At 46.3% G+C, this 21314-nt stretch overlaps 1 protein-coding gene, 1 long non-coding RNA gene and 1 pseudogene across 4 annotated transcripts in view; 1 reads left to right on the top strand and 2 right to left on the bottom strand.

Annotated features, from left to right (window-relative positions):
- Positions 1-500: 500 nt before the first annotated feature.
- Positions 501-9985, bottom strand: LOC139598978 (uncharacterized). Its single transcript, XR_011682110.1, has 2 exons — positions 9851-9985; positions 501-824 (listed from the first exon to the last, which is right to left on the bottom strand). It is a non-coding gene; the product is annotated as an uncharacterized lncRNA (long non-coding RNA).
- Positions 1918-3490, bottom strand: LOC139599017 (forkhead box protein D1-like; annotated as a pseudogene).
- LOC139598977 (transcription factor BTF3-like) overlaps positions 9904-21314 on the top strand; it is a 31233-nt gene continuing 19822 nt past the window's right edge. The window contains exons 1-2 of one of the 3 annotated variants that reach the window (XM_071445915.1): positions 9904-9924; positions 10485-10553. In XM_071445915.1, coding sequence (XP_071302016.1) covers positions 10485-10553 — 69 coding nt within the window. In that variant the 5' untranslated portion in view covers positions 9904-9924. Of the gene's footprint in view, positions 9925-10033; positions 10161-10484; positions 10554-21314 lie in introns of those variants that run through there. The other 2 variants (XM_071445914.1, XM_071445916.1) reach the window with 2 other exon arrangements.

Genomic DNA, 21314 nt, shown 5'->3' with positions numbered 1-21314 from the left:
CAAACATTCTCCAGCTGCTTATAGAATAAGTTTTCCGCATCTTCTTCCTGGTTGGGTGGACAATAACAGACTCCCAGTAGGATGTCAGCCTTGTTGGCCTTCCCCTTAATTTTTACCCATAGTCATTCAACTTCATCATCATAAGTTTCAATATCCCTGGCAACAAAAGCCTCCCTAATATAAAGGCCCCCCCCTCCACTTCTTCCCCCTTTCGTGTCTGTTCCGAAGAGCTTGTAGCCATTCAGCGCAGGGCTCTAGCTGTGTGAGTCATCCCACCACATTTCCATGATGGCAACTACATCATAGCTTTGCTGTTGTACCATGGCTTCCAGATCTTGTTCGTTACCCATGCTGTGTGCATTAGTGTACATGCACATCAGCTGGGCCATCAGATTATGCACAACAACATGCATAAGCTAATACATAAATGCAAAAGCCAATATTATCTGGTCATTTTTCACACCTTTCTTCTGCCAATGAGAGAAATGGATACCAGGGGATAAAAGTGAAAAAAATTAAACTGTTTATTAAAAAAATAAAATTAGGGGGCCCACAAGGCACAGAAAAAAAAAGAAAAAAAGAGAGAAAAAAATATGAACCTTACACCCCACCGCCACCTTCTCACCTGCCCGAGAGGCAAAGATGGCGACCGCCCTTCTTTGTTATGGGGACGGGAGGAGAAAAGAGCTCACAGCAGCTGGGAACCTGTTGGATTTTTGGTGCGGATCTTCTTGCAGCAGCTGAAGCTGGTGGGTTTTAGTGTCCTTTCTCGTGTCAATTCAGCTCCTCCAAGGTCTCGGGTTCCAGGCGGTCCCATCAACTCCCTGGATGAGCCAAAAAGAAAAAACAAAGCCAAGCAAAAACAGTTCAAGGAAAAAAGAAACAAATCGCTGAGAGTATTCCCAGTACAGCCTCCAGGCTAGGGGAAGGGAAAAAACCTTTTTGCTTCACGCTAGCAAAAAAACCCCAATCCAACAAAAGGAACAGTGTTGCATCCCAGTGGAGAGAAAAAGAGCTTGAATAGAGCCTGTGCAGGATCCCAAGGTTCACTGCCCACCCCTCCCCCCCTCCCCCGGGGCCATCTTAAAGCTACAGCACTCATTATTTTCTGGGCATAAAGCAGACACATAAAGCATCATCATAAAATCACCCCAAGACAAAAGTTCATGTGTCACAGCCACAGCTGGTCTGAGGCTGTACAAATTTGGCCATAATAAGAAACCCAATTCAACTAGACTAGTTCGTCATAGCATAGAAGTAAACAAGTCCCTGGGTGAGGCAATAGGTAGGATTCCAACTCAAACAGGGGACCCCAGCCAATCCCATTCAAACCTGAATGCAGACATATCATTGGCCAGGGAGCTGGGCAGTACTGACACGTTGACCAATCAGTTGTTCAAGCTGGGGAATTTTGAACCCTCTGTAAAAGGGGGCTTCCATAATGAACATGTGCTGTTTGTCACATGATCTTAGTGTGTTCAGTCATGTGCCTGTCTCCAACTATGGCCGTAATGTAATAAACATGAGACAAATGTACTAAAATGAATACATTTGCTGTGCTCCATCAAGCATTTTTTACCTGTACATCACTGTTTTTAAGCACCTAGACCTGAGAATCTCTGAACTTTAACAGTTTAGAGATATAAGTGCTTTTTGGTTGGTTTTTCTTCTTGCTTGTTTTTTAAAGGAGTAACAAGGAACTTTCCAACAGCATGACTGTCAGTCTATGCAGCATCTTGATCTGGCTTTGCATAACTATAGGTCCTGGGCAGCCTGTTGGCTGTGGAAGATGGCCCCTGAGCCCCACTCCACAAATCCCTCATCTCCACTGCTCACAGCATCTGTCAGGCATCCAGGAGGCAAAGAAACAAGATAGCCCAGCTCCTACATTCAGAAAAACTCCCAAATTCTTAACAGCTAGAGATCTGGGCCATGAAGCCAGGGGTAGCAGGGAGGGCAGTGGTCAGGCACAGGCCACTGCTGGCGCTCCACAGTGTGTCCGACTGAGGTGCAGCTCCTGCGTGTGCTGGGGCCAGGCCTCCTCAAAATTATGTTCTTGATGGAGAAAGGCAAGTGGGCCAGCACCATGCCGCTGCTGGGCTTGGCAGCATGCAGTGAGGCCGCCAGCACTAGGCCTAGCAGGTGCATGTTGCAGAAGGGCGTCCATGCCAGTTCCGCTGCTGGCAGTAAGGGGCCCAGCAGCGCAGCAAAAGCAGGCAGTGCTGATCCAGGGACACTGCCGGGGGTAGTGAGGGGCTGGCGGGCTGGCAGGGAGGAGTGATGGAAGGCAAAGAAAGTGGACTGGGGATGGTAGGGCTGAAGCTGGAGGCCATAGCCACAGCCATAGGGTCTGTAGACACAGGGTGGCTGCTGCAGAGCCTGGGGGCAGGGGCTGAAGGAAGAAGGCAGCAGCAGGGTTCATGGTATGCAGCAGCATCTTGGGCGCCAAGAGGTGTTATTGCTTAAAGTACTTTTGGCAGCTCAGGAAGCTCCTGTTGTCAGACATGTTGACAGACATGGGGTCCAGCATCCAGTAGTTGCCCTTGCCAGAGTTGCTGGGATTCTGAGGAATCTTGACAAAGTAGTCACTGAGGGAGATTGTGGTAGTGATGCCTTGTGAAGTCTGACCTAGAACAGAGGCTAGACGGAGTTAAAGAATAAAGTAGGTATTTATTAAAAGGCCTCAATGGATACACCTTGGGCAGTACAAGAGCCCAGACAGGGCTACACCCAAGATGAACCCCAAATGGACACAAAAATAGACGACCGGTCATGAGGTCTCTCACTTTTATAAGTTTTGGTCCATTTGCATATTGGAGTTAATTGTCCAATTATAGCTTTAGCTTATGAAGTCCCATCCTTGTTGTTTTTCTCTCTGCAGTCCACGTTGCTTATGCTCTTAGGCCTGAAATTTGAATAGGTTCTCCTTGGTCCCAAGCTAGGAAAGGAATTGTTTTGTCTACCTACTCTGTGAAGAGAGCTTACCATCTCTTAATATGAAGCTCAGAACTACACACTAACACAGTACAGAATCTGAAAAATATAAAAGCTAAAACCTAAGGCTTCAGTGGATGCTGTTCTGACATGCAGGGAACTTCTCCCAGTAGTAGGGGAAGTGCCTGCTGATGAATTTGTAGATCTTGCTCAGCGTCAGCCACTTCTCAAGGCTCTGCAGGATGGCCATGGTGATGAGAGCAATGTAGGGAGTAGGGTGGCTTCACCAGATTGTTCTTGCCACCCCTGTGCACCCCACTACTTCTGCCTTCTGTGGACCATCCTGAAAGGGGGCCACAAACTGTCACCCACCCCACATGCGCGACTGTAGTAGCAGGGTGTTGTCATGGAGGTCACCCACACCCTCTTTGTCTTCCTCCTCATCCTCAGTGTAGGAGTGGCGGCAGGGGTGGTGGGACTGTGGCTCCTTGTCATCCCCCTCATCAGTCTCCTCAGGCAGCATCGACACTTTAGACATCTCCAAGTTCAGGGTCATGGCATGATGACAGGACAGTGCATTGGCAGAGTCCGGTGCAGCAAGCGAGCAGATGTGTTCCTAGCTACCACCAGGTACCTGTGCTGCTCTGCAGAGAACTGCCAGTTGCTGCTACTGCGATGCAAAAGCGCTCTTGCCACCTGCTCAGAGGCAGCAGCTGTTTTCAATTTTATTTTGGGATATTTTTGCTGCTTTGAAAAATTTCTCTCTTCTCCCCTCCTTTTTTTTGTCTTTAGCTTTTTTGGGGGGTTGAAGGGCTGTGCCACCATGCCTGCAAATCTGTTCCCCCTTCTTTCTCCTCACTTCGATCCCCAGACATTAATGGATGCGGGACAGGAGGGAGAGCACCTAGTCCTGTGAGGAGGAGGGGGGAGAAGAAGGAGGATACTGGAGAAAAGGAAGGGTGGAGGCAATGAACAACTGTTGTTAACCATCCTCTTTCTACTATTCATGATTTTGTAGATTTTATCACACTTTGCTAGGTCAGCTCTTTTTCAGGATGAAGCATTCTGCTTGAGAATCACTGGATTAGCATGGAAGTAATTCTGTATTGTTGACAATCCTTGCCATTCTTCTCTCTGACTTCTTGTTCACCTCAGGCTGTAAGTGTTCCCAGGCATCTGTGATTGCAACAAGAGCCACATCCAAATGATCCTCCAGAAGAGCACAAGATGCCTACGTTTGCTTTTCCAGTTTTTATTTTAATGTATAATTTATACTCTTTTAAGATAGTGTCTATTCACAATGCTAGTTGTGAAAAATGCCAATCACTTATTTTTAAAATTTTAAAAGTTTAATCGTAATAAAATGGTTATAAAAATAGTAATATAATTAGAGTAATAAAAATTTGAACAATTGAGATTAGGACAATACAAGACAATAAAAACCAAAGAGTTATGGACAGTCGGGGTACCTCTTTCTGGGCAAAATATGCCCGAAAAAGGACACCCGTTAACAAAGGATTAACCCTTAAAAGCAATAGGCTGTTGCATATTCATAGATCTCATACATGATGAATAAATTCTATTAAAACAAAGGATTATGTCTGGTCAGTGTCAACTTCTTCCCCTTAATCCTGATGGTGTCTTCATGGCTAAGCAAGGCAGGAAGAAGTTAGTTTCTTCTGATAAGTGAGCAATAAATTCTCTTTCTCTGAAAGATTTAGGTGTCCTGTGGCTGCTATCTGGTGCGAGTACTTCATTCCTTTCTTAAAAAAATATCCCACATACATAGGTCCTATTTTAACTACAAAAGTTACCTTTTGACTACAAAACTACATTTACAATACTATTAAAATGTTAATACAGCACTACTAATCAATACAACATAATACATATAGTAAATATCTGTGTAGAGCCATATAACATGCACTTTTCACACTAGTGGAGAAATCATTGATTTTCAAAATGAAGCACTGGCCCTTGTAGCTAATGCAGCAGGGTCTTCATCATATGAACAAATGTTTGTTTTGGTTACATTTGATTTCATGTCTCCACTAGCTATTGAAAACCTTTCCAACATTCTTCAGACCCAAATTTTTTGTTGTAGACAAGCTCTGGCAAATTAGGAGGAAGATTCCATAACTAATGTCTCAGATATTTCAGATATTTTCAATTTAATTCTGTAGCAAGGCAAATAAGCCCTGAAGGAGTATGATCCCATTCATAAATGCAGTGAAGACTGGCAGGTAGGCTTTTTGTTCACTTATAAATCTTTGGGGATAAACTATACTTTGATAAAAGAGGAGATTGATTTTTCATCTAAAACTAAGGGGGTGGCAGGTTCCTGCCAGGGCTTGAGCAGAATTAATTGATAATACTGCAGAAGGAGGATAATGTTGGGGGTTGGGTTTTTTCTTTTCTTTCCTTGTTACTTGTGGAATTTTTTTTTCCCCATTGAGTTGCTAAGAAGCACTGATGGCTGTGTGCTTGAGAAGGCGGGGAGGGGGAACTCCTTTTGTTTTTTGAGAGTTTCCCTGGGGGGGGTGGGGGGGAAGGGGACTGGACGACACAGTGATATCGAGAGAATAGAAGCAGTTAAAAGACGCGGGCTGGAGAGTTGGGAACCCTGTCTCTCGCTCTGCTGGGTGTTGGAGGAGTATGGTCGGACCTGCTGCTTGGGGAAAGGAATTCACTGCCACTACCATAACCCAGCGGAGAACCTTTCTTCTGCTGCTGGGCCCCGCATCCCCCTGCCCTGCCAGGACATCCCGCAGGTTCCAGATATTGCCGTGGAGTTTCTGATACATCTCGCCCACCGCCCCGGGATTTTCTGCTCATCCCTGCTGTTCCAGCCTGCTGCTTCCGAGAGTCCTGCTAAGGGCACCGGGATCGGCTGCCCCAAGGGTTGGTGAAGCAAATTCTCTTTTCCACCCCTTCGCATCTCGGCCGAGCCGCCATTGCTACCTGCTCCCCAGGCCCGTGCCGGAGCGCCCCCTGCAGCCGTGTGGGGATCATCGCACCTGCCCTACCCACTGGGCAGCACCCCTGCTGGCTGTGACCGTAACTACACCAAAGGGGAAAAGTGCCTGCAGCCGAAAAGGCTGTTACTGGGTTCCTGGTTCTGTTATTATTAATGCTGTAGTTGTTGTTGTTTTGTTTGCCTTGTTATACATACTAGTAAAGAATTGTTATTCCTATTCCCATATCGTTGCCTGAGAGCCCCTTAATTTCAAAACTATAATAATTCAGAGGGAGGGGGTTTACATTCTCCATTCCAAGGGAGGCTTTCTGCCTTCCCCAGCAGACACCTGTCTTATAAACCAAGACAAAGACCTTCACCCCCATCCAGCCTCCCCACCTCTGGCCACCTGCACTCATCATTTACCTCCCATTGAACATCAAACTGGATCAGGAGGCCTAGAAAGTCAAAGGCAAAATCCAGAATCAATTTCACACTTGCAGCTGCCAAGACATTAGTCTAAGGGTGCATGTTGAAAGGTACACATCTGAAAGCGTGGCAAATTTAGTCCTGGTTCATCCCGGGCTATAAATGTGCCATCCTTGGGTAGGACTGTTCTGGTTTGAGGTCACATCTTAACTTTTTTGACATGCAACTCAGCAATGGTCAAAACATTTCTGTGATCATGGCTTAAGCAATCAAGTTTTCTTGAATTCTGGGTATAGGACATCTACAGGAATAATCTATTTGCTTGATCCTGTCATCTGTGCATTAATATAAGGTACCATCTTTTTCATACATAGACGGTGAGGAATGCTGTGACTTTTGACTTTTATCTATTCTCTAGCAAGATCTTAATTGTTGCTTTCTACCATGAGAGACTAACATGAAAGCTTTTCTAGGCAAGCCTTTACCAATCTGATTAACATCTACTCTGAAGTATTTGGTAAAGAAGTCAGGGGATTCTTCAAGCAGCATTTCTCTAACTATTCTCTAATTTGCCTTGGTGGGGTGTTATAGAGACATCTCATAGCTCATGAAAGGCTTGTGATATGGCTTGAAGCCCAGGTATTTTGGGTTGCTGAGTTTAAGTGTTACAGGCATGGTGAAAAAAAGAAACTATTTACTGAGGAACTCGATCTCTTCCTAGACACTGAAGTCTATTACTCCATAGAACCCACCAATACATAGTACAACACTAATATATGAGATGAAAATAGCACTGTACTTAAATTTCTTCTTCCTGGGCTCTCATTCAATGTTTATATATTTAGTATCTCTTCAAAAGTTAAGAATTCTTTAGTGAGTCTTATGTCTCAACTTTGAGAGATGGTTTCTTTTCTGTTCATATCTCTCATAACACCTTTGTTCCTGGACCCCCTAATGCTGCTATTTTCCTTCACTAGATTAATAACATATGTTCATATTAAAAAAAAACAAAATTAGCAGTTCCCCCATAATGTCCTGGAGCATCTACATTAGGAATGAGAACATTATTATTTCCTGTGGTGCTTTGTTGATGTGCCATATACTTCTGCTTTCTTGACTGTTGAATACAGCACTCTTTTGAACAAACATTCCCTAAAGAGACTGAATGTTGGGCAGATTTCCTTCACTGCCGGAAAATACATTGAATATGTGATCTTTGTGATCATTGTCAATTAGGACAAATATTACTCCCCTTTAGCCCAACCACTTATGTCTATGATCTGTGATTTGTTTCCTGAATATGATATTAACTTAACACCTCAACATACCATATTATTACTTACACAGTACTGGACATGCCTTTCAGGAGAGCTTTTCCACTGGCACTTTAATAGCAACTTTTGTCATTATTCTGCCTTTCACATAATTTAGGAGACAATTTTCATGATGTCAGGAAAATTAATCCACAAACATCAGAGGTTTCTGTCCAAAAAGGACACAGAGGAGTCCTTTTACTTTATTCGAATAAAGGGAGAGGCCATGGGGCATTCCCCTGGGATCTCTCAAATTTTTGGCGGACGCAGCCTCCTTTTTATCATAATTTCCTGGCCGCATTTCCCTTCTCTCTTTTCCCATTGGCTGAGGTACTTGAGAGGTACAGACTACCCGATATGCCTGATACCAAAGATTTCCCTCTAATGTATTACCCTCCCTTTTAATTTTTAATTTTTATGAAATTTAGGGTTTTCTCCCATTGTTTTTTTCAATGTCCAATTTCATTTATCAGCAAACCTAAAGTTTATTTGTAAAAGCAAATATCTTTTTCCATTCATCAATCAGTGGAATCCCTCCCATTGTTTCTTTTATCTCTCAGTGCTAGTTTTATCTACCAGCAGACCCACAGCTTGTTTGTAAAGACAAATCTGCCATTGCTCTCAATGACTAACCATTTGAATGGTCTTTTTCCATTTCTATGATGCTTCTGTGCAGCTAATGAACTTTGCTTCAACAATGTATATTCTTTGAGGATTAAGATACTAAGTTTCATCCTTTTTCAGAACTGAAAGGATGCTTGCTGAGCTCACACTGTTTCAGTACTACAGGCTTTGGCTCTATTTCATTTCTCACCAGAAGTTCTTCAGATACAAGTAAAAACAGTTTTAGGTTTATGTTTTCTATGATGCAATTACACAAAAAGGACTGGAGAAAAGAAGCCAATAGTATTGTAACATTCTAAAATGCTTTTTCTCTGATGCAAAGTTTGCTTTTGGAAGGTCTGCTGTTTGTTCCAGGAAATGTAACCAAATTTTACAGACTCCCTTAAACTGTAGTTCTTCAATTGCTTCAGTTGATTCAACTCAGTGATGTGGTTTTCAGCATAATTTGTCTTCAAAACCTCACACGAGAGAATATGATATTATACCTCCAAGCCAGTGAATCCTAGCCTGACAGCTGGGACTGCACTTTCTACAACTTCTATCTTGGAATAATCTTTCTGTGATTCATTTTCACTTCAGTATTTCAGCTTATTAAAACCTTTTGTATGTTTGTAATCATCAATTTGCCTTGTAATTCTGAAATCTTTTTTTTTATATTGATGTCAGGCTGTGAATCTGAAGAATTGTATGGGGTTTGTGAGGCCAGGTTTTGGTAGCAGGAAGGCTACAGGGGTGGCTTCTGTGAGAAGCTGCTAGAAGCTTCCCCCATGTATGGCAGAGCCAATGCCAGCTGGCTCCAAGACAGACTCACCACTGGCCAAGGCCAAGCCAATCAGAGATGGTAGTAGCACCTCTGCGACAACATATTTAAGAAAGGAAAGAAGTTATTGTGCAAAAGCAATTGCAGCCAGAGAAGAGAGGACTGAGAATATGTGGGAGCAACAACCCTGTAGGCACCAAAGTTAGTAGAGAAGGAGGGGGAGGAGGTGCTCCAGGCACCAGAGCTGAGTGTCCCCTGCAGTGCACGGTGAAGCATGGTGAAGCAGCTGTCCCCCTGCAGCCCAGGAGGTCCCTGGGGAAACAGAGATCTACCTGTAGCCTGTGGAAGACCCCAGGCTTAAGTAGGTGGATGCACCCAAAGAAGGTTTTGACCCCATGGGAAGCCCATGCTGGAGCGAGCTCCTGGCAGGATCTGTGGACCTGTGGAGAGGAGGACCTCCACACTGGAGCAGGTTTGCTGGTCAGACTTGTGACCCTATGGGGGACCCACACCAGAGCAGCTCATGAAGAACTGGATCTAAAAGAAAAATCATGGATACGGGGACAAGGTTTGAATTGTATCACCAAGAGAGAAAATACAGCATTTAAATATCTTCTAGGGGGAAAAAAAAAAAACAAGGACATATCCATTAATCGAAAAAAAAAAACCCTGCCAGGTGAGGCTGCAAGCAAAAGACGGTGGGGGAAGCAGGGAGGGAAGGGAGATAGGCCACACACCCCAAACCAGATCGCAAACAGAAACGAACACGCCCGAAGGGAGGGGGGAAGCGGGGGAAGAGAAGGGGGGGCGGCGGGGAAGAGGCGCGGACTTTACCTTGCATCCCAGCTCAGCCACACAAATAAATTTACTTTGAGCAGCACAGCACGCTTACTAGAGTCCATAGCTCTGTAAGTCGCGTAACCTCCACTCTCCATCTCATGCTTTTAACTCCTCCCGCGGTGGCGGCTCCTCCTCTCCAGATTTCACTGCCGCATAGGGCGCACTCTCCTGACTTAGGCAGTGGCAGAGCGGCGTGCCTGGTCTCCCTTCCGGCCGCCATCTCGCGTGTTCTGCTCGATCCTCATCCCACTCCCACAACCCTCATCTCTCCCCGGTCTGGCACCGCTGCTTCCGCTCTAAGAAGGTACAAAGGAGACGGTGGGGGAGGGACTAGCGTGGAATTTGTTGCGCGACCAAGGGCTGCGGGTTAGTGGGCGGCTGTGGTTGGAACAAGGCAAGGCATGGCATTTACGGGCAGGGCCTCAGGACAGCTGTGTATGGCAATGTGTGTGGCAGACCGACCGCTCCGTTAGGGCTTGGACGGCTTCCCGTCGGGTGTGCAAGTGTAGTGAGGGGTAGCTGTGGAGCCCCTTGAGCTTACCTACCTTACTGCCGGGCCCAGGTTGTGGCCTGGGCCGCCGAGTGCTTCCTGACCTGTTTTGCATGGGTGCTCTTGTTGCTTCCACAGATGAAAGAAACGATCATGAACCAAGAAAAGCTTGCTAAGCTCCAGGCCCAAGTGCGCATTGGTGGCAAGGTAGGAACTGTCTCCCATCCCTGCCTTCAGGATTGTGTGTCACGGTCCATACACTGGGCCTCTGATGTGGGATCCTGAAAACTTGGGTGGGGAGCAGCCTTAAAGACTCCTGCCTTGGCTGGACTGTCCTTGGGGGAAGCTGCACTGCTGCAGTGATCTCTAGTCAATTCAGTAGAAGTAGAATGTAGGAGTTGAACCTCCAGCCTTTTCTGTTTGGATTTATCTTATAGCTGACTGGTAGCCTATATTCTTATATAGGCTATATTAAAAAGCATCTGGGATGGGGCAACCCTGGATATATGTACAAACTAAGGAATGAAAAATAGAGCAGCACTACAGGAAGGGACCTCGGGGTCCTGGTCAATGGTAAGTTGGATATGAGTCAGCAGTGCCCTGGCAGCCAGGAGGGCCAGCTGTGTCCTGGGGTGCATCAGGCACAGTATTGCCAGCCAGTCAAGGAAGGTGATTGTCCTGCTCTGCTCTGCACTGGTGCAGCCTTAACTCGACTACTGTGTGCAGTTTTGAGCACCACAATATAAGAAAGTGTTACGAACAACTGTTTGAGATCGCTTAAAAAATCAGCTGCAAGGGTATCGGTAAAATCCAGATTTAATATTAAGCGACAGCATGACAAAGTTTGTTGGCAAAATTCACTCTATTACTTACTAGACAGTTAAGACACACCAAGGAAAACAAGCAACAACAAAACCAAACAAAATCCAGGCAATCAAAACAGAAATGAACTGAGAACTATCTGGGGGGGGGGGGGGGTGCAGGGCTATGCATGTGTGTGGGCATGTGACAAAAGGATAGTGAGGGCAAGGATAAAAAGGAATACGGCCTAAAAGCTTAACAGCACTCAAACTTAACAGTACTTTAAGTTAACTTATACTTGAAACCTAAGAATTTAACAAAGGAACAACACTTATACCTTAACCATAACAACTGAGGAATAGCACTCACAGCATTTAACTTAGCTTATGACTTAACCTTACTTACAGGCCTAACCTACTTAGATATCTAAGGTACTTAAACACCTAAGAAAGCAGCATTTCTCCCAGGTTTCCTATAGCACATGTGCATGTGTATGCACACAGACATAAAGAATCAGTGCAAGTTACCTGTGAAAAATTCCCCTCAAGTGTAAGTGAAATATTCATTTTAGATGGCTTTGCATCTCCTCAGTGGGTGAAGGGTCAAGCCTTGAGAAGTGGGGGTGTTGTCCCAGGACTCGACGTTTTTCGGCAGTCCTCTGAGTACAGCAAACATGAGAATTTGCTGGGTCTAAGAGGCCCCACTCAGAGGGAGGTTGCTGGTCACAGCCTGCTGCAGTCCAGAAGAGCTCAAAGGGTCTCATTTTAGACCATTGTTTATAGGGTCGCAAGAGAGTGGGCTTTAGTCATAACAGTGTTTCATCCTGGACACAGTTTGGGTCGGCACTTTCTTTGAAACTGTGAGAACAGGGATATTATGCCATTCAGGCAAGGAAAACAGTTTCCAAGGCTGTTCATAAAGAAAACAGGAGCTCGTTAGCAGCAGTTCCTGGGAGCAGACAGCGTTTCTGATAAGCTCAAGAAGAGCTGAGCCCGTGTGCTGTTTGTCAAGGCTGAGGCCTAACAAGCATTTCTGAGATCACAGTGTGGCCTGGAAAAAGGGGGGTATGCACCACCACAGAAAGATATAAAGCTATTAGAGAGCATCCAAAGGCGGGCTACAAAGATGGTAAAGGGTCTAGAGGGGAAGCCATATGAGGAGTAGCTGAGGTCACTTGGCTTGTTCAGACTGGAGAAGAGGAGACTGAGGGGAGACCTCAGGCTACAACTGTAGTTTCAGTCTACAACTTCCTCACAAGGGGAAGCGAAGGGCAGACACTGATCTCTTCTCTCTGGTGACCAGTGATAGGACCTGAGGGAATGGCATGAAGCTATGTCAGGGGAGGTTTAGTTTGGATAGTAGGAAAAGGTTTTTCACCCAGAGGGTGGTTGGGCACTGGAACAGGCTCCCCAGGGCAGTGGTCACAACCCCAAGCCCGTCTGAGTTCAAGAAGCATTTGGACAATGCTCTCAGGCACATGATGTGAATCCTGGGGCTGTCCTGTGCAGAGTCAGGAGTTGGACTCTGATCCTTGTGGGTTACTTCCAGCTCAGGATATTCTATGATTAAGATTTTGAAGTAAGTAGACCTTTAACAGTAAATGATCTTGGGTATAGTTTTCATAATAGACTAGAGAGCTATACTCCAAATTCTCATGACAAATCTTTAAGATGCCTGTGGCTGTTTTCTTGCTTTTTAGAACAAAGCTGGGGTTTCTGTATTTCTCATACTCTTATCATTGTAGAATAACATGCGTAGAAGACCTTTTTATTTTAACATCTGAATTTATGTAGCTTTGTGATTACTTATAATCTGAAAATAAAAAAAAGTATGTTGAGTATAGTTGTATGCTAGTAAACATGTTAATTACAGTTTCAGTTTTAAGGCAAGAATTTGTTAGCAATTTTTTTGTTTTTATACCTGAGAAATGTGCACACAATACAGGCTTGTATTTAGAACACAAGCTATTCTAAAATAAGACAACGGGAGCAGTGGTAAAGGACTCTGGAGTGCAGGTAGTTTTTTCATCAGTCTTCCTGATCAAAAGGAAGGAGTTTGAAAGTGTTAGTCAAATTTGGCAAATCAACAAATGGTTACAGTACTGGTGCCACAGTTGGGGGTTTGGCTACCTAGACTATAGGACTTGGTTTGAGAAACCTGGTCTGCTAGGGGCTGATGGGTCCATCTGTCAGAGAAGGGGATCTTTTTCAGTCATAGGTTTGCCAAGCTGGTGAAGAGGGTTTTAAACCAAAATTGCCGAGAGAGGGGAAACTCAGTCTATCCCACTCCTACTGGTTAGATGCCAGGGCCAGGGAGAGATGCCCAAAGCCTGGAGAGGGATCACAGGTCAGCAGGAGAGCATCTGAAGAGCAGCACCAAAGAATTCCAGCCAGTAAATCAGCTTCATCAGGGACCCAACTTAAATTCCTCTATGCATACACATGTAGTATGGGGAATAAACAGGATGCGCACATGCCTCCAGGGCTATGATCTTACTGGCAACACAGAGACATGGTGGGAGGCTCCTGTGATGAGTGTTTGAATAGGACACAGGCCCTTTAGGAAGGACAGGCAGGGGAGACAAGAAGGTGGTGTTGCCCTTTATGTCAATGGAGTGCATGGAGCTCCACCTGGGGATGGATGAGAAGCTGACAGAGTTTATGGGTCAGGATTATAAGGAGGGCAGGGACAGGTGACATTATAGTGGGAGTCTGCTACAGGCCACCTGATCAGGAAGACAGAGTGGGTGAGGCTCTCTACAGACAGATAGAAACATCCTCACATTCAGAAGCCCTGGTACTCGTGGGGGACTTCAACCACCCTGATACCTGTTGGAGGGACAACACAACAGAGCACAAGCAATCCAGGAGGTTCCTGGAATGGGTTGATGACTTCCTTCTCCAAGTGACAGAGAAGCCAATGAGATGAGGGGCTATGCTGGACGTTATTCTCACCAACAAGGAGGGGCTGGTGGGGAGTGTGAAGCTCAAGGGCAGCCTGGGCTGCCCTGACCATGAAATGGTGGAGTTTGAGATCCTTGGGGCAGCAAGGAGTGCACACAGCAATCTCACTGCCCTGGGCTTCAGGAGAGCAGACTTAGGCCAGTTCAAGGATCTGCTTGGTAGATCTCGGGGTCTCTAGTTGGTCAGAGTGACCCCGAGATAGGTTAGAAAGTCTCTTTTCCCAGCCCGGCAGTCAAAGAAGGAGTCAGAACTCTTAATTTCTGGGTCTCAAAGTTGTTTCTTGTATCTTATCTATAAAATTCTTTCTCCTGTCCTGCCGAGGTCCACTCAGCAGGTCAGTCAGAGGCACTCTGCCTGCCCCCAGGGTGGTGTTATCTTTTTATACTAAAAACTACATGTACAATATTTACAATTACTTTCCAATACCTATCACCTATGTTAGAGAGTGAGCTTCTATTCTAAACCAATCTAAAAGTGCCAACATCACAGCAGAAGATGGAGGCCAAGAAGAAGAAGGAGAAAGGCTGGACATGCCCCGATTCCTCCATCTTGCCCCCTGAACCCCATTCTAAAAACCTCAAAAATCTATTTTTCACCCCATGATAAATTCACTATCTTTCTACTTAAACTTTCGTGGCTTGTAATTCTTCATATAAAGTTTGGTAATTGTTTTTTCCAAGGGCTAAATCAAAGGCACAGGGGTCTTGGGCTCTGTACCAAGGTCTCTGAGCCCCCTGGGCAGGGGCTTGAGTCCTCCAGGGCAGCCAGAGGAATTTCCTGGGTTCTGACAGGTAGAGTGCCATGGTATAGGGCCCTGGAGGGAAGAAGGGCCCAAGAAAGTTGGTTGATATTCAAGGATCACCTCCTCCGAACTCAGGAGCAATGCATTCCAACAAAGAGGAAATCAGGCAAAAATGCCAGGAGGCCTGTGTGGATGAACAAGGAGGTCCTGGACAAGTTCAAACATCAAAAGGAAGCCCACAGAGGGTATAAGCAAGCACAGGTAGCCTACAAGGAATACAGAGAGATTATCTGACCAGCTAGAGATCAGGTTGGGAAAGCTAAAGCACTGATAAAATTAAATATGGCCAGGGATGTCAAGGGTAACAAGAAAATCTTCTATAAGTATGTCAGTGATAAAAGGAAGACTAGGGAAAACGTGTGCCCTTTCTGGAAGGATATGGGAGACCTGGTTACCCAAGACATGGAGAAGGCTGAAGTACTCAATGACTTTTTTGCCTCAGTTTTCACCAGCACACCACCTGAGTTGTAGAAGGTGAATGCAGGGACTGGGAGAACGAAGAATCACCCACTCTAGGAGAAAACCAGGTTTGAGACCATTTAAGGAACCTGAGGGTGCACAAGTCCCGGTGACCTGATGAGATGCATCTACAGGTCCTGAGGGACCTGGCAGAGGAAGCAGCTAAGCCAGTATCCATAATATTTGAGAAGTTGTGGCAGTTCAATGAAGTTCCCACTGACTGTAAAAGGAGAAATATAACCCATGTTTTTAGAAAGGAAAATGAGGAAGACCAAATTACAGGCCCATCAGTCTCACCTATCTGGTGCCCAGCAATATCATGGAAGAGATCCTCCTGGTAACTATGCTAAGACACATGGAAAATAGGAATGATTTGTGACAGGCAACATGGCTTCACTAAAGGCAAATTGTGCCTGACAAATTTGGTGGCCTTCTATGATAGGGTTATGGTGTTGGTGGATGAGGGAATAGTGACTGATATAATCTACTTGGACTTGTGCAAAGCATTTGACACTGTCCCATGTGACATCCTTGTCTCAGCTGGAGAGACATGGATTTGACAGATGGACTACTCAGTGGATAAGGAATCAGTTGGATGGTCATACTCAGAGTTGTGGTCAACAGTTCAATGTCCAAGGGGACAGCAGTGACTAGTGGCATCCTCAGGGGTCAGTATTTGGACCGGCACTGTTTAACATCTTTGTTGGCCACATGGTCAGTGGGATTGAGTGCACCCTCAGCAAGTTTGTTGACAACACCAAGCTGTGTAGTGCAGTCAACACACTGAAGGGAAGGGAGCCCATCCAGAGGGACCTGGACGAACTTGAAAAATGGGCCCCTGAGAACCTCATGAAGTTCAGCAAGGCCAAGTGTGAGGTCCTGCACCTGAGTCAGGACAATCCCAAGCATGAGTACAGGCTGGGTAGAGAATGGATGGAGAGCAGCCCTGGGGAGAAAGACTTGGGGGTGATGGTTGATGAGAAGGTCAACATGACTTGGAAATGTGTGTTTGGTGCCCAGAAAGCCAACGTTATCCTGGGCTGCATCAAAAGAAGTATGACAGGCAGGTCAAGGGAGACGATTCTGCTCCACTCTTGTGAGATCCCACCTGGAGTACTGCATCCAGCTCTGGCATCCCCAACATAAGAAGGACATGGACCTGTTGGAGTGAGTCCAGAGGAAGCCATGAAGGTGCTCTGAGGGCTGGAGCACCTCTGCTGTGGTGACAAGCTGAGAGAATTGGAGCTGTTAAATCTGGAGAAGAGAAGGCTTCAGGGAGACCTTAGACCCCCTTCCAGTGCCTAAAGGGTCTCCAGGAGAGTTGGAGAGGGACTTTTTAGAGAGTGCCTTGGTTTGAAAAGACAGGTGTCTGCTAAGGAAGGCAGAAGCCTCCCCTGAAATGGAAAAATGTAAACCCCCTCCCTCCAAATTATTATAATCTTGAAATTAAAAGGCTCTCAGGCAAAGATATGGGAATACAAAGAACAGTTATTTACTAGGAAAACTAAAAATACAAATGTAATAGTACAAGCATTAACAAAAAATCACTGACAGAGTCAGAATACAACCTGACACTCTGTGGGTCAGGGTGTTGGTAACAGTCCGATTGGATGGTGGCTGCAGTCCTCCTGCAGTGACAGGTGTGGTTCTGTTGGAGCAGTGATCCTGTAGAAAGGTGGAGTTTTCCTCTGAAGGTCCGGTAGTGGTGTAGATGGGCCTGGTCTTCCTCTGGGAATCCAGTGGAGAAGACAGCTACTCCTCTGGGAATCCAGTGGGAAAAGGCTGTCCTAGTGTCCCAAAATCTCAGATTATATTCAGGATAGAATGCTTGGCTCCTCCCCCTGGGCAGAGCATCTCACAATGGGATGATGTAATTTTTATGAGTCATGCAGTGAGACTCAATGGCCCATTAACAGCAGATGTATCCCTGGAGGGAGGATTGGTTTGTGGAAGAGATAAAGAAAACTGCCCAATTAACACAAGATAACTGCCACACCTCTAACAGATGGAAAATAGAATACACACATTACATTGCAATCTAGGACAGAGAGGCATGGAGTGATGAAACAAGGGGCAACAGTTTTTAACTGAAAGAAAGTAGATTTAGATTGGACATAAGAAACTTTTCACTATGAGGGTGTTATGGTCTGGTTTTAAAGTTATTTAGAAATTCCTCTGCCCAAATTAAGGTGCAAATGAGACCATATGCCAAAGTCAATAGTATGAGTTTTATTTAATAGTAAATATGAGAGAGAGAGAGAGAAAGAGAGACAAAAGAAGAGAAAGAAATAGAAACTAGGTGGGGGGACAGAGAGTGACAGAGACAGAATAAGGAAAATATCACCATCTGTGGATCCCAATGATGTTCCATTGATCTTCTCCAGCTGGTCTTCTTGGTGGTGAAGGTTCCCCCAAAAGGATAGAATCTACTGGGTTAATATACACTTAGGCCAGGTGGGAATGTCCAGGTATCTCCCCCTGGGGAGGGGGGGGGAATCTCTTGCAGCAGACTCTGGATCTGTTGCATCATTTTGCATCACATGCAGTCCTGTGGTGCAAGGCCTCTGGGGAGTGCTTTGGGAGGCCTATGATGGATTATGACACCCTCTCAGCTGCCTCTCATGTGAATGTCCCATGAATATGGCCTGTGGGGTTGGGGGTTTTACAGCTGAGCCAGTTTGTGTAAAGGAGAATGGGTGTTCAGTGTCTCTGACCAGACGTTACACCATGCACCTGAAACCTCCTCCCCCCTGCCCTCGTTTCAGGGGGAGTCTGTGTAAACCTGACTTCTGTGGGCTGTGGTCTTCCCCCACCCCAAACCCAGACAGATGATTCTCAGCGCACGTGCTGGGTTTGGCTTTCTTGTGAATGCATTCCTTTCCCTCAGCCTTGTTTGTTTCTCCTTAGACCTGAGATGATTGAACTATAGTGTCCCCTTTATCTTATCTAGGTGGCTTAACTCACAGTCCAAAGTTCTTCAGGGAGGTTTCTGTGGTTGTAGCTTCTTTATAGACTTTTTGCTATAATGGGCAAAACTCCTTCATAAAAATGTTTAAGGCCTGAATAATTTAGGTCCCTGACAGAGCATGATGAGGCATTGGCACAGGTTGCCCCAAGAAGTTGCCTTTTTCCCATCCCTGGAAGTGTTCAAGGTCAGGTTGGACAGGGCTTGGAGAAACCTGGTCTATTGGAAGGTGTCCCAGCCCATAGCAAGGGGTTGGAACTAAATGATATTTGAGATCTCTTCCAACCCAAACTACTCTGTGATTCTATTCAGCAGAACTCTTGTTGACAGTTTCCAGTAGCGTTTATTCATGCGTTGAAACTTTTTGCCTTTAAATGGATATTTAGTGTGATAGATGAGTAATGCGATGGTTGACTCTCACAATTAAAAGGCAAATATTATGTATATATGTTAAGAGAAGTTTTATAGACTTATGTTTACCCCGCTTGCGTTGTTATCAGAGGGTGGCCTGGGTTTGGGACATTTGGGTGGGTCAGTTTGTTACTATGGCAATGTCTGACCTCCAATCAAAATTTAAGGAAGTAAACTCCGCCACTGAACAGCAAAGAAGGAGTTGATGGATAGAACTTTGAGAGGGGCAAAAGGGTTAAAAGGTGGAACATCTATTGTGTGGATGAGCACATCGTGGGAAAGATCCTCTGCTCCCTGCGGCGTAATATTTTCTCTATTCAGTCTTCTGTTGTATTTTTGAGAAGGTTTAATAAACCTTTTAAATTTTTGGAAGTGAATATCATTTCTCACAATGGGGGCTCTCCCTGGGATTTACACCTTGCCCCGGTGGCACTAGAAGTTCTCAAAAGAGGAGCCCCCTCGCCACTGCCTGACTCTGGTGCGCGGCCGGTGCTGTGGTTTCCTGGGCCAGCCGAGCGGCGGTTGCCGGTGGTGGCATCGGGGGAGGCGCCAGGGGGGACCAAGCGGCAGTGGCGCTAGCCCGGGTGGCAGGCTTGTGCTGGGGGGGCCGAGTGGCGATGGTGCCAGCGCTGGCCTGAGCAGCAGGCTTGTGCTAGGACGGGGACCCATGGCAGGGTTCCCAGCCAGCACACGCAAAGGGAGTCAGTGAGCCCACATGTGGCAGCACCTGACTGTAGTACGCAGAGAGCGCTGTGATTTCTGGAGCCAGCCGGGACTAGACTGGGAGAGGGGCGACTGCCTAGGTTTGCAGCGGGGGGGGGGGGGGGGGGGGGGTGGGCTGGTTGCCCAGGAGTGGGTGTAACGGTTAGCATGGAGTGGTGGTTTGCGCACCCTCGAACCGCAACAGGGCGGAGCCAGCTGCAGGACCGAATCACAGTGGAGGTGGAGCTGCTGAGACAGATGAGGCGGGGGGCAGAGTGTGACCCTGGGATGAAAGCCCCAGGATCATAGGTGTTTTTCAGAAGAAGTAAAGTTTTTTCCTTCCTTCCTTCCTTCCTTCCTTCCTTCCTTCCTTCCTTCCTTCCTTCCTTCCTTCCTTCCTTCCTTCCTTCCTTCCTTCCTTCCTTCCTTCCTTCCTTCCTTCCTTCCTTCCTTCCTTCCTTCCTTCCTTCCTTCCTTCCTTCCTTCCTTCCTTCCTTCCTTCCTTCCTTCCTTCCTTCCTCCCTCCCTCCCTCCCTCCCTTCCCTTCCCTTCCCTTCCTTCCCTTCCTCATTTCCTGGTTTCTTTCTTCTCCTCCTTTCCCTCCCTTCTTAGGGAAGCGGACCTTACTGGGAGACTGTGTAATTGGCTGATTGGAGGAGGCAGGCTCTGTCAAGAGGGCCTGTGGTTGGAAAGGTGGGCTCTGTCGAGGGAAGACCTGTGATCTGCTGGTCAGGATGGGATCATGGATGAGTAGCGAATCCCCAAGGGTAGAAGCAGAAATTGAGGAGGAACCAATGGGCATACCCCCAGATAGTCCACTGGGAAAGAAACTAGCCCAGTGGAAATATGATCCCAACACCAGAGATAAGGACAAGAGCAAAATGATTCAGTACTGCGCAGTAGAATGGACCAGAAGGGAAATTAGGAGCGACCATGTATACTGGCTCAGATATGGGTCAGACGAAGGATAGATATGCCGAGCATTAAACATGTATGTAAGAGCTAAGAAACCATTAAATCAGTATTACGGCAGGGGGTTTTCGGCGTCTGTCTGACCCCGGCTGCCGTAGGTGTCTGGATAGCGAAGTCTTGCTAAGCACAACCTATCCAGGTCCCTCAGGCAGGCTCCCAGGCGCAGGTAATCTTAGCAAGCAGCTCAGCTCTTAAGTGAGATCAGCTCTTTGGTGAATTCAGCTCTTTAGTGATTTCAGCTCTTTGCTTGCTAAGTGCCTTGGCAGACAGAGGGGGAAAGAGGAAAAGGCTGTATGAGGTTCCACAGAGGTGTCTTTATTGGCAGCTTCTGCGAAGGGTGACAGTGACAGCTCTTCTGCTGAACAGCACAGAAATAGGAGTTTATATAGGGTATAGGGGTTTTGGGAAACAGTCCAATAGTAAGGGTCAAGGCGAATATGACCTATCGTCTTACAGAGAGATAATGAGGGTCCAAAGGCATAAAAGGGGCTTCTTAGGTCCAGTCATCATGACTAGGCATTACTCATCTTAGGCAACTGACTGCCAGGGAGGCCTTGCAGGCCCTGTGGCTGCTACAAATCAGGAAGAGAATGACTATGTTGCTTGCTGGGAAGGGGAAACCGCACCCTCAAAGGTGAGCATGTTTAAGGTAGCAGATCATAAAGAATGGGACCCATTAGACCACTTACCCCCCCCACCTCCAGTAGCTCCAACTGCACCTCCCCTACCTCTTGATGGGCCTAGCTAAAACACCAGAAACAGGGTAGCGCAATGGGAGGAAAGCAGATCAGAGGATGGGAGCCAAGCATCAGGATTATAATTATACCCCCTGAGGGAAATGCCACTGGGTGGGGTGCTAGGAGGAATTGGATTTGTAACCGTACCTCTCAGTT

The sequence above is a fragment of the Agelaius tricolor genome, unplaced genomic scaffold, assembly GCF_023055355.1.
Source record: "Agelaius tricolor isolate 1412-34295 unplaced genomic scaffold, bAgeTri1.0.p SCAF_21, whole genome shotgun sequence".
In the NCBI taxonomy this organism is placed as follows: Eukaryota; Metazoa; Chordata; class Aves; order Passeriformes; family Icteridae; genus Agelaius; species Agelaius tricolor.
Note: the sequence above shows the minus strand (reverse complement) of the source record. Positions and strands in the feature narration are given on the sequence as shown.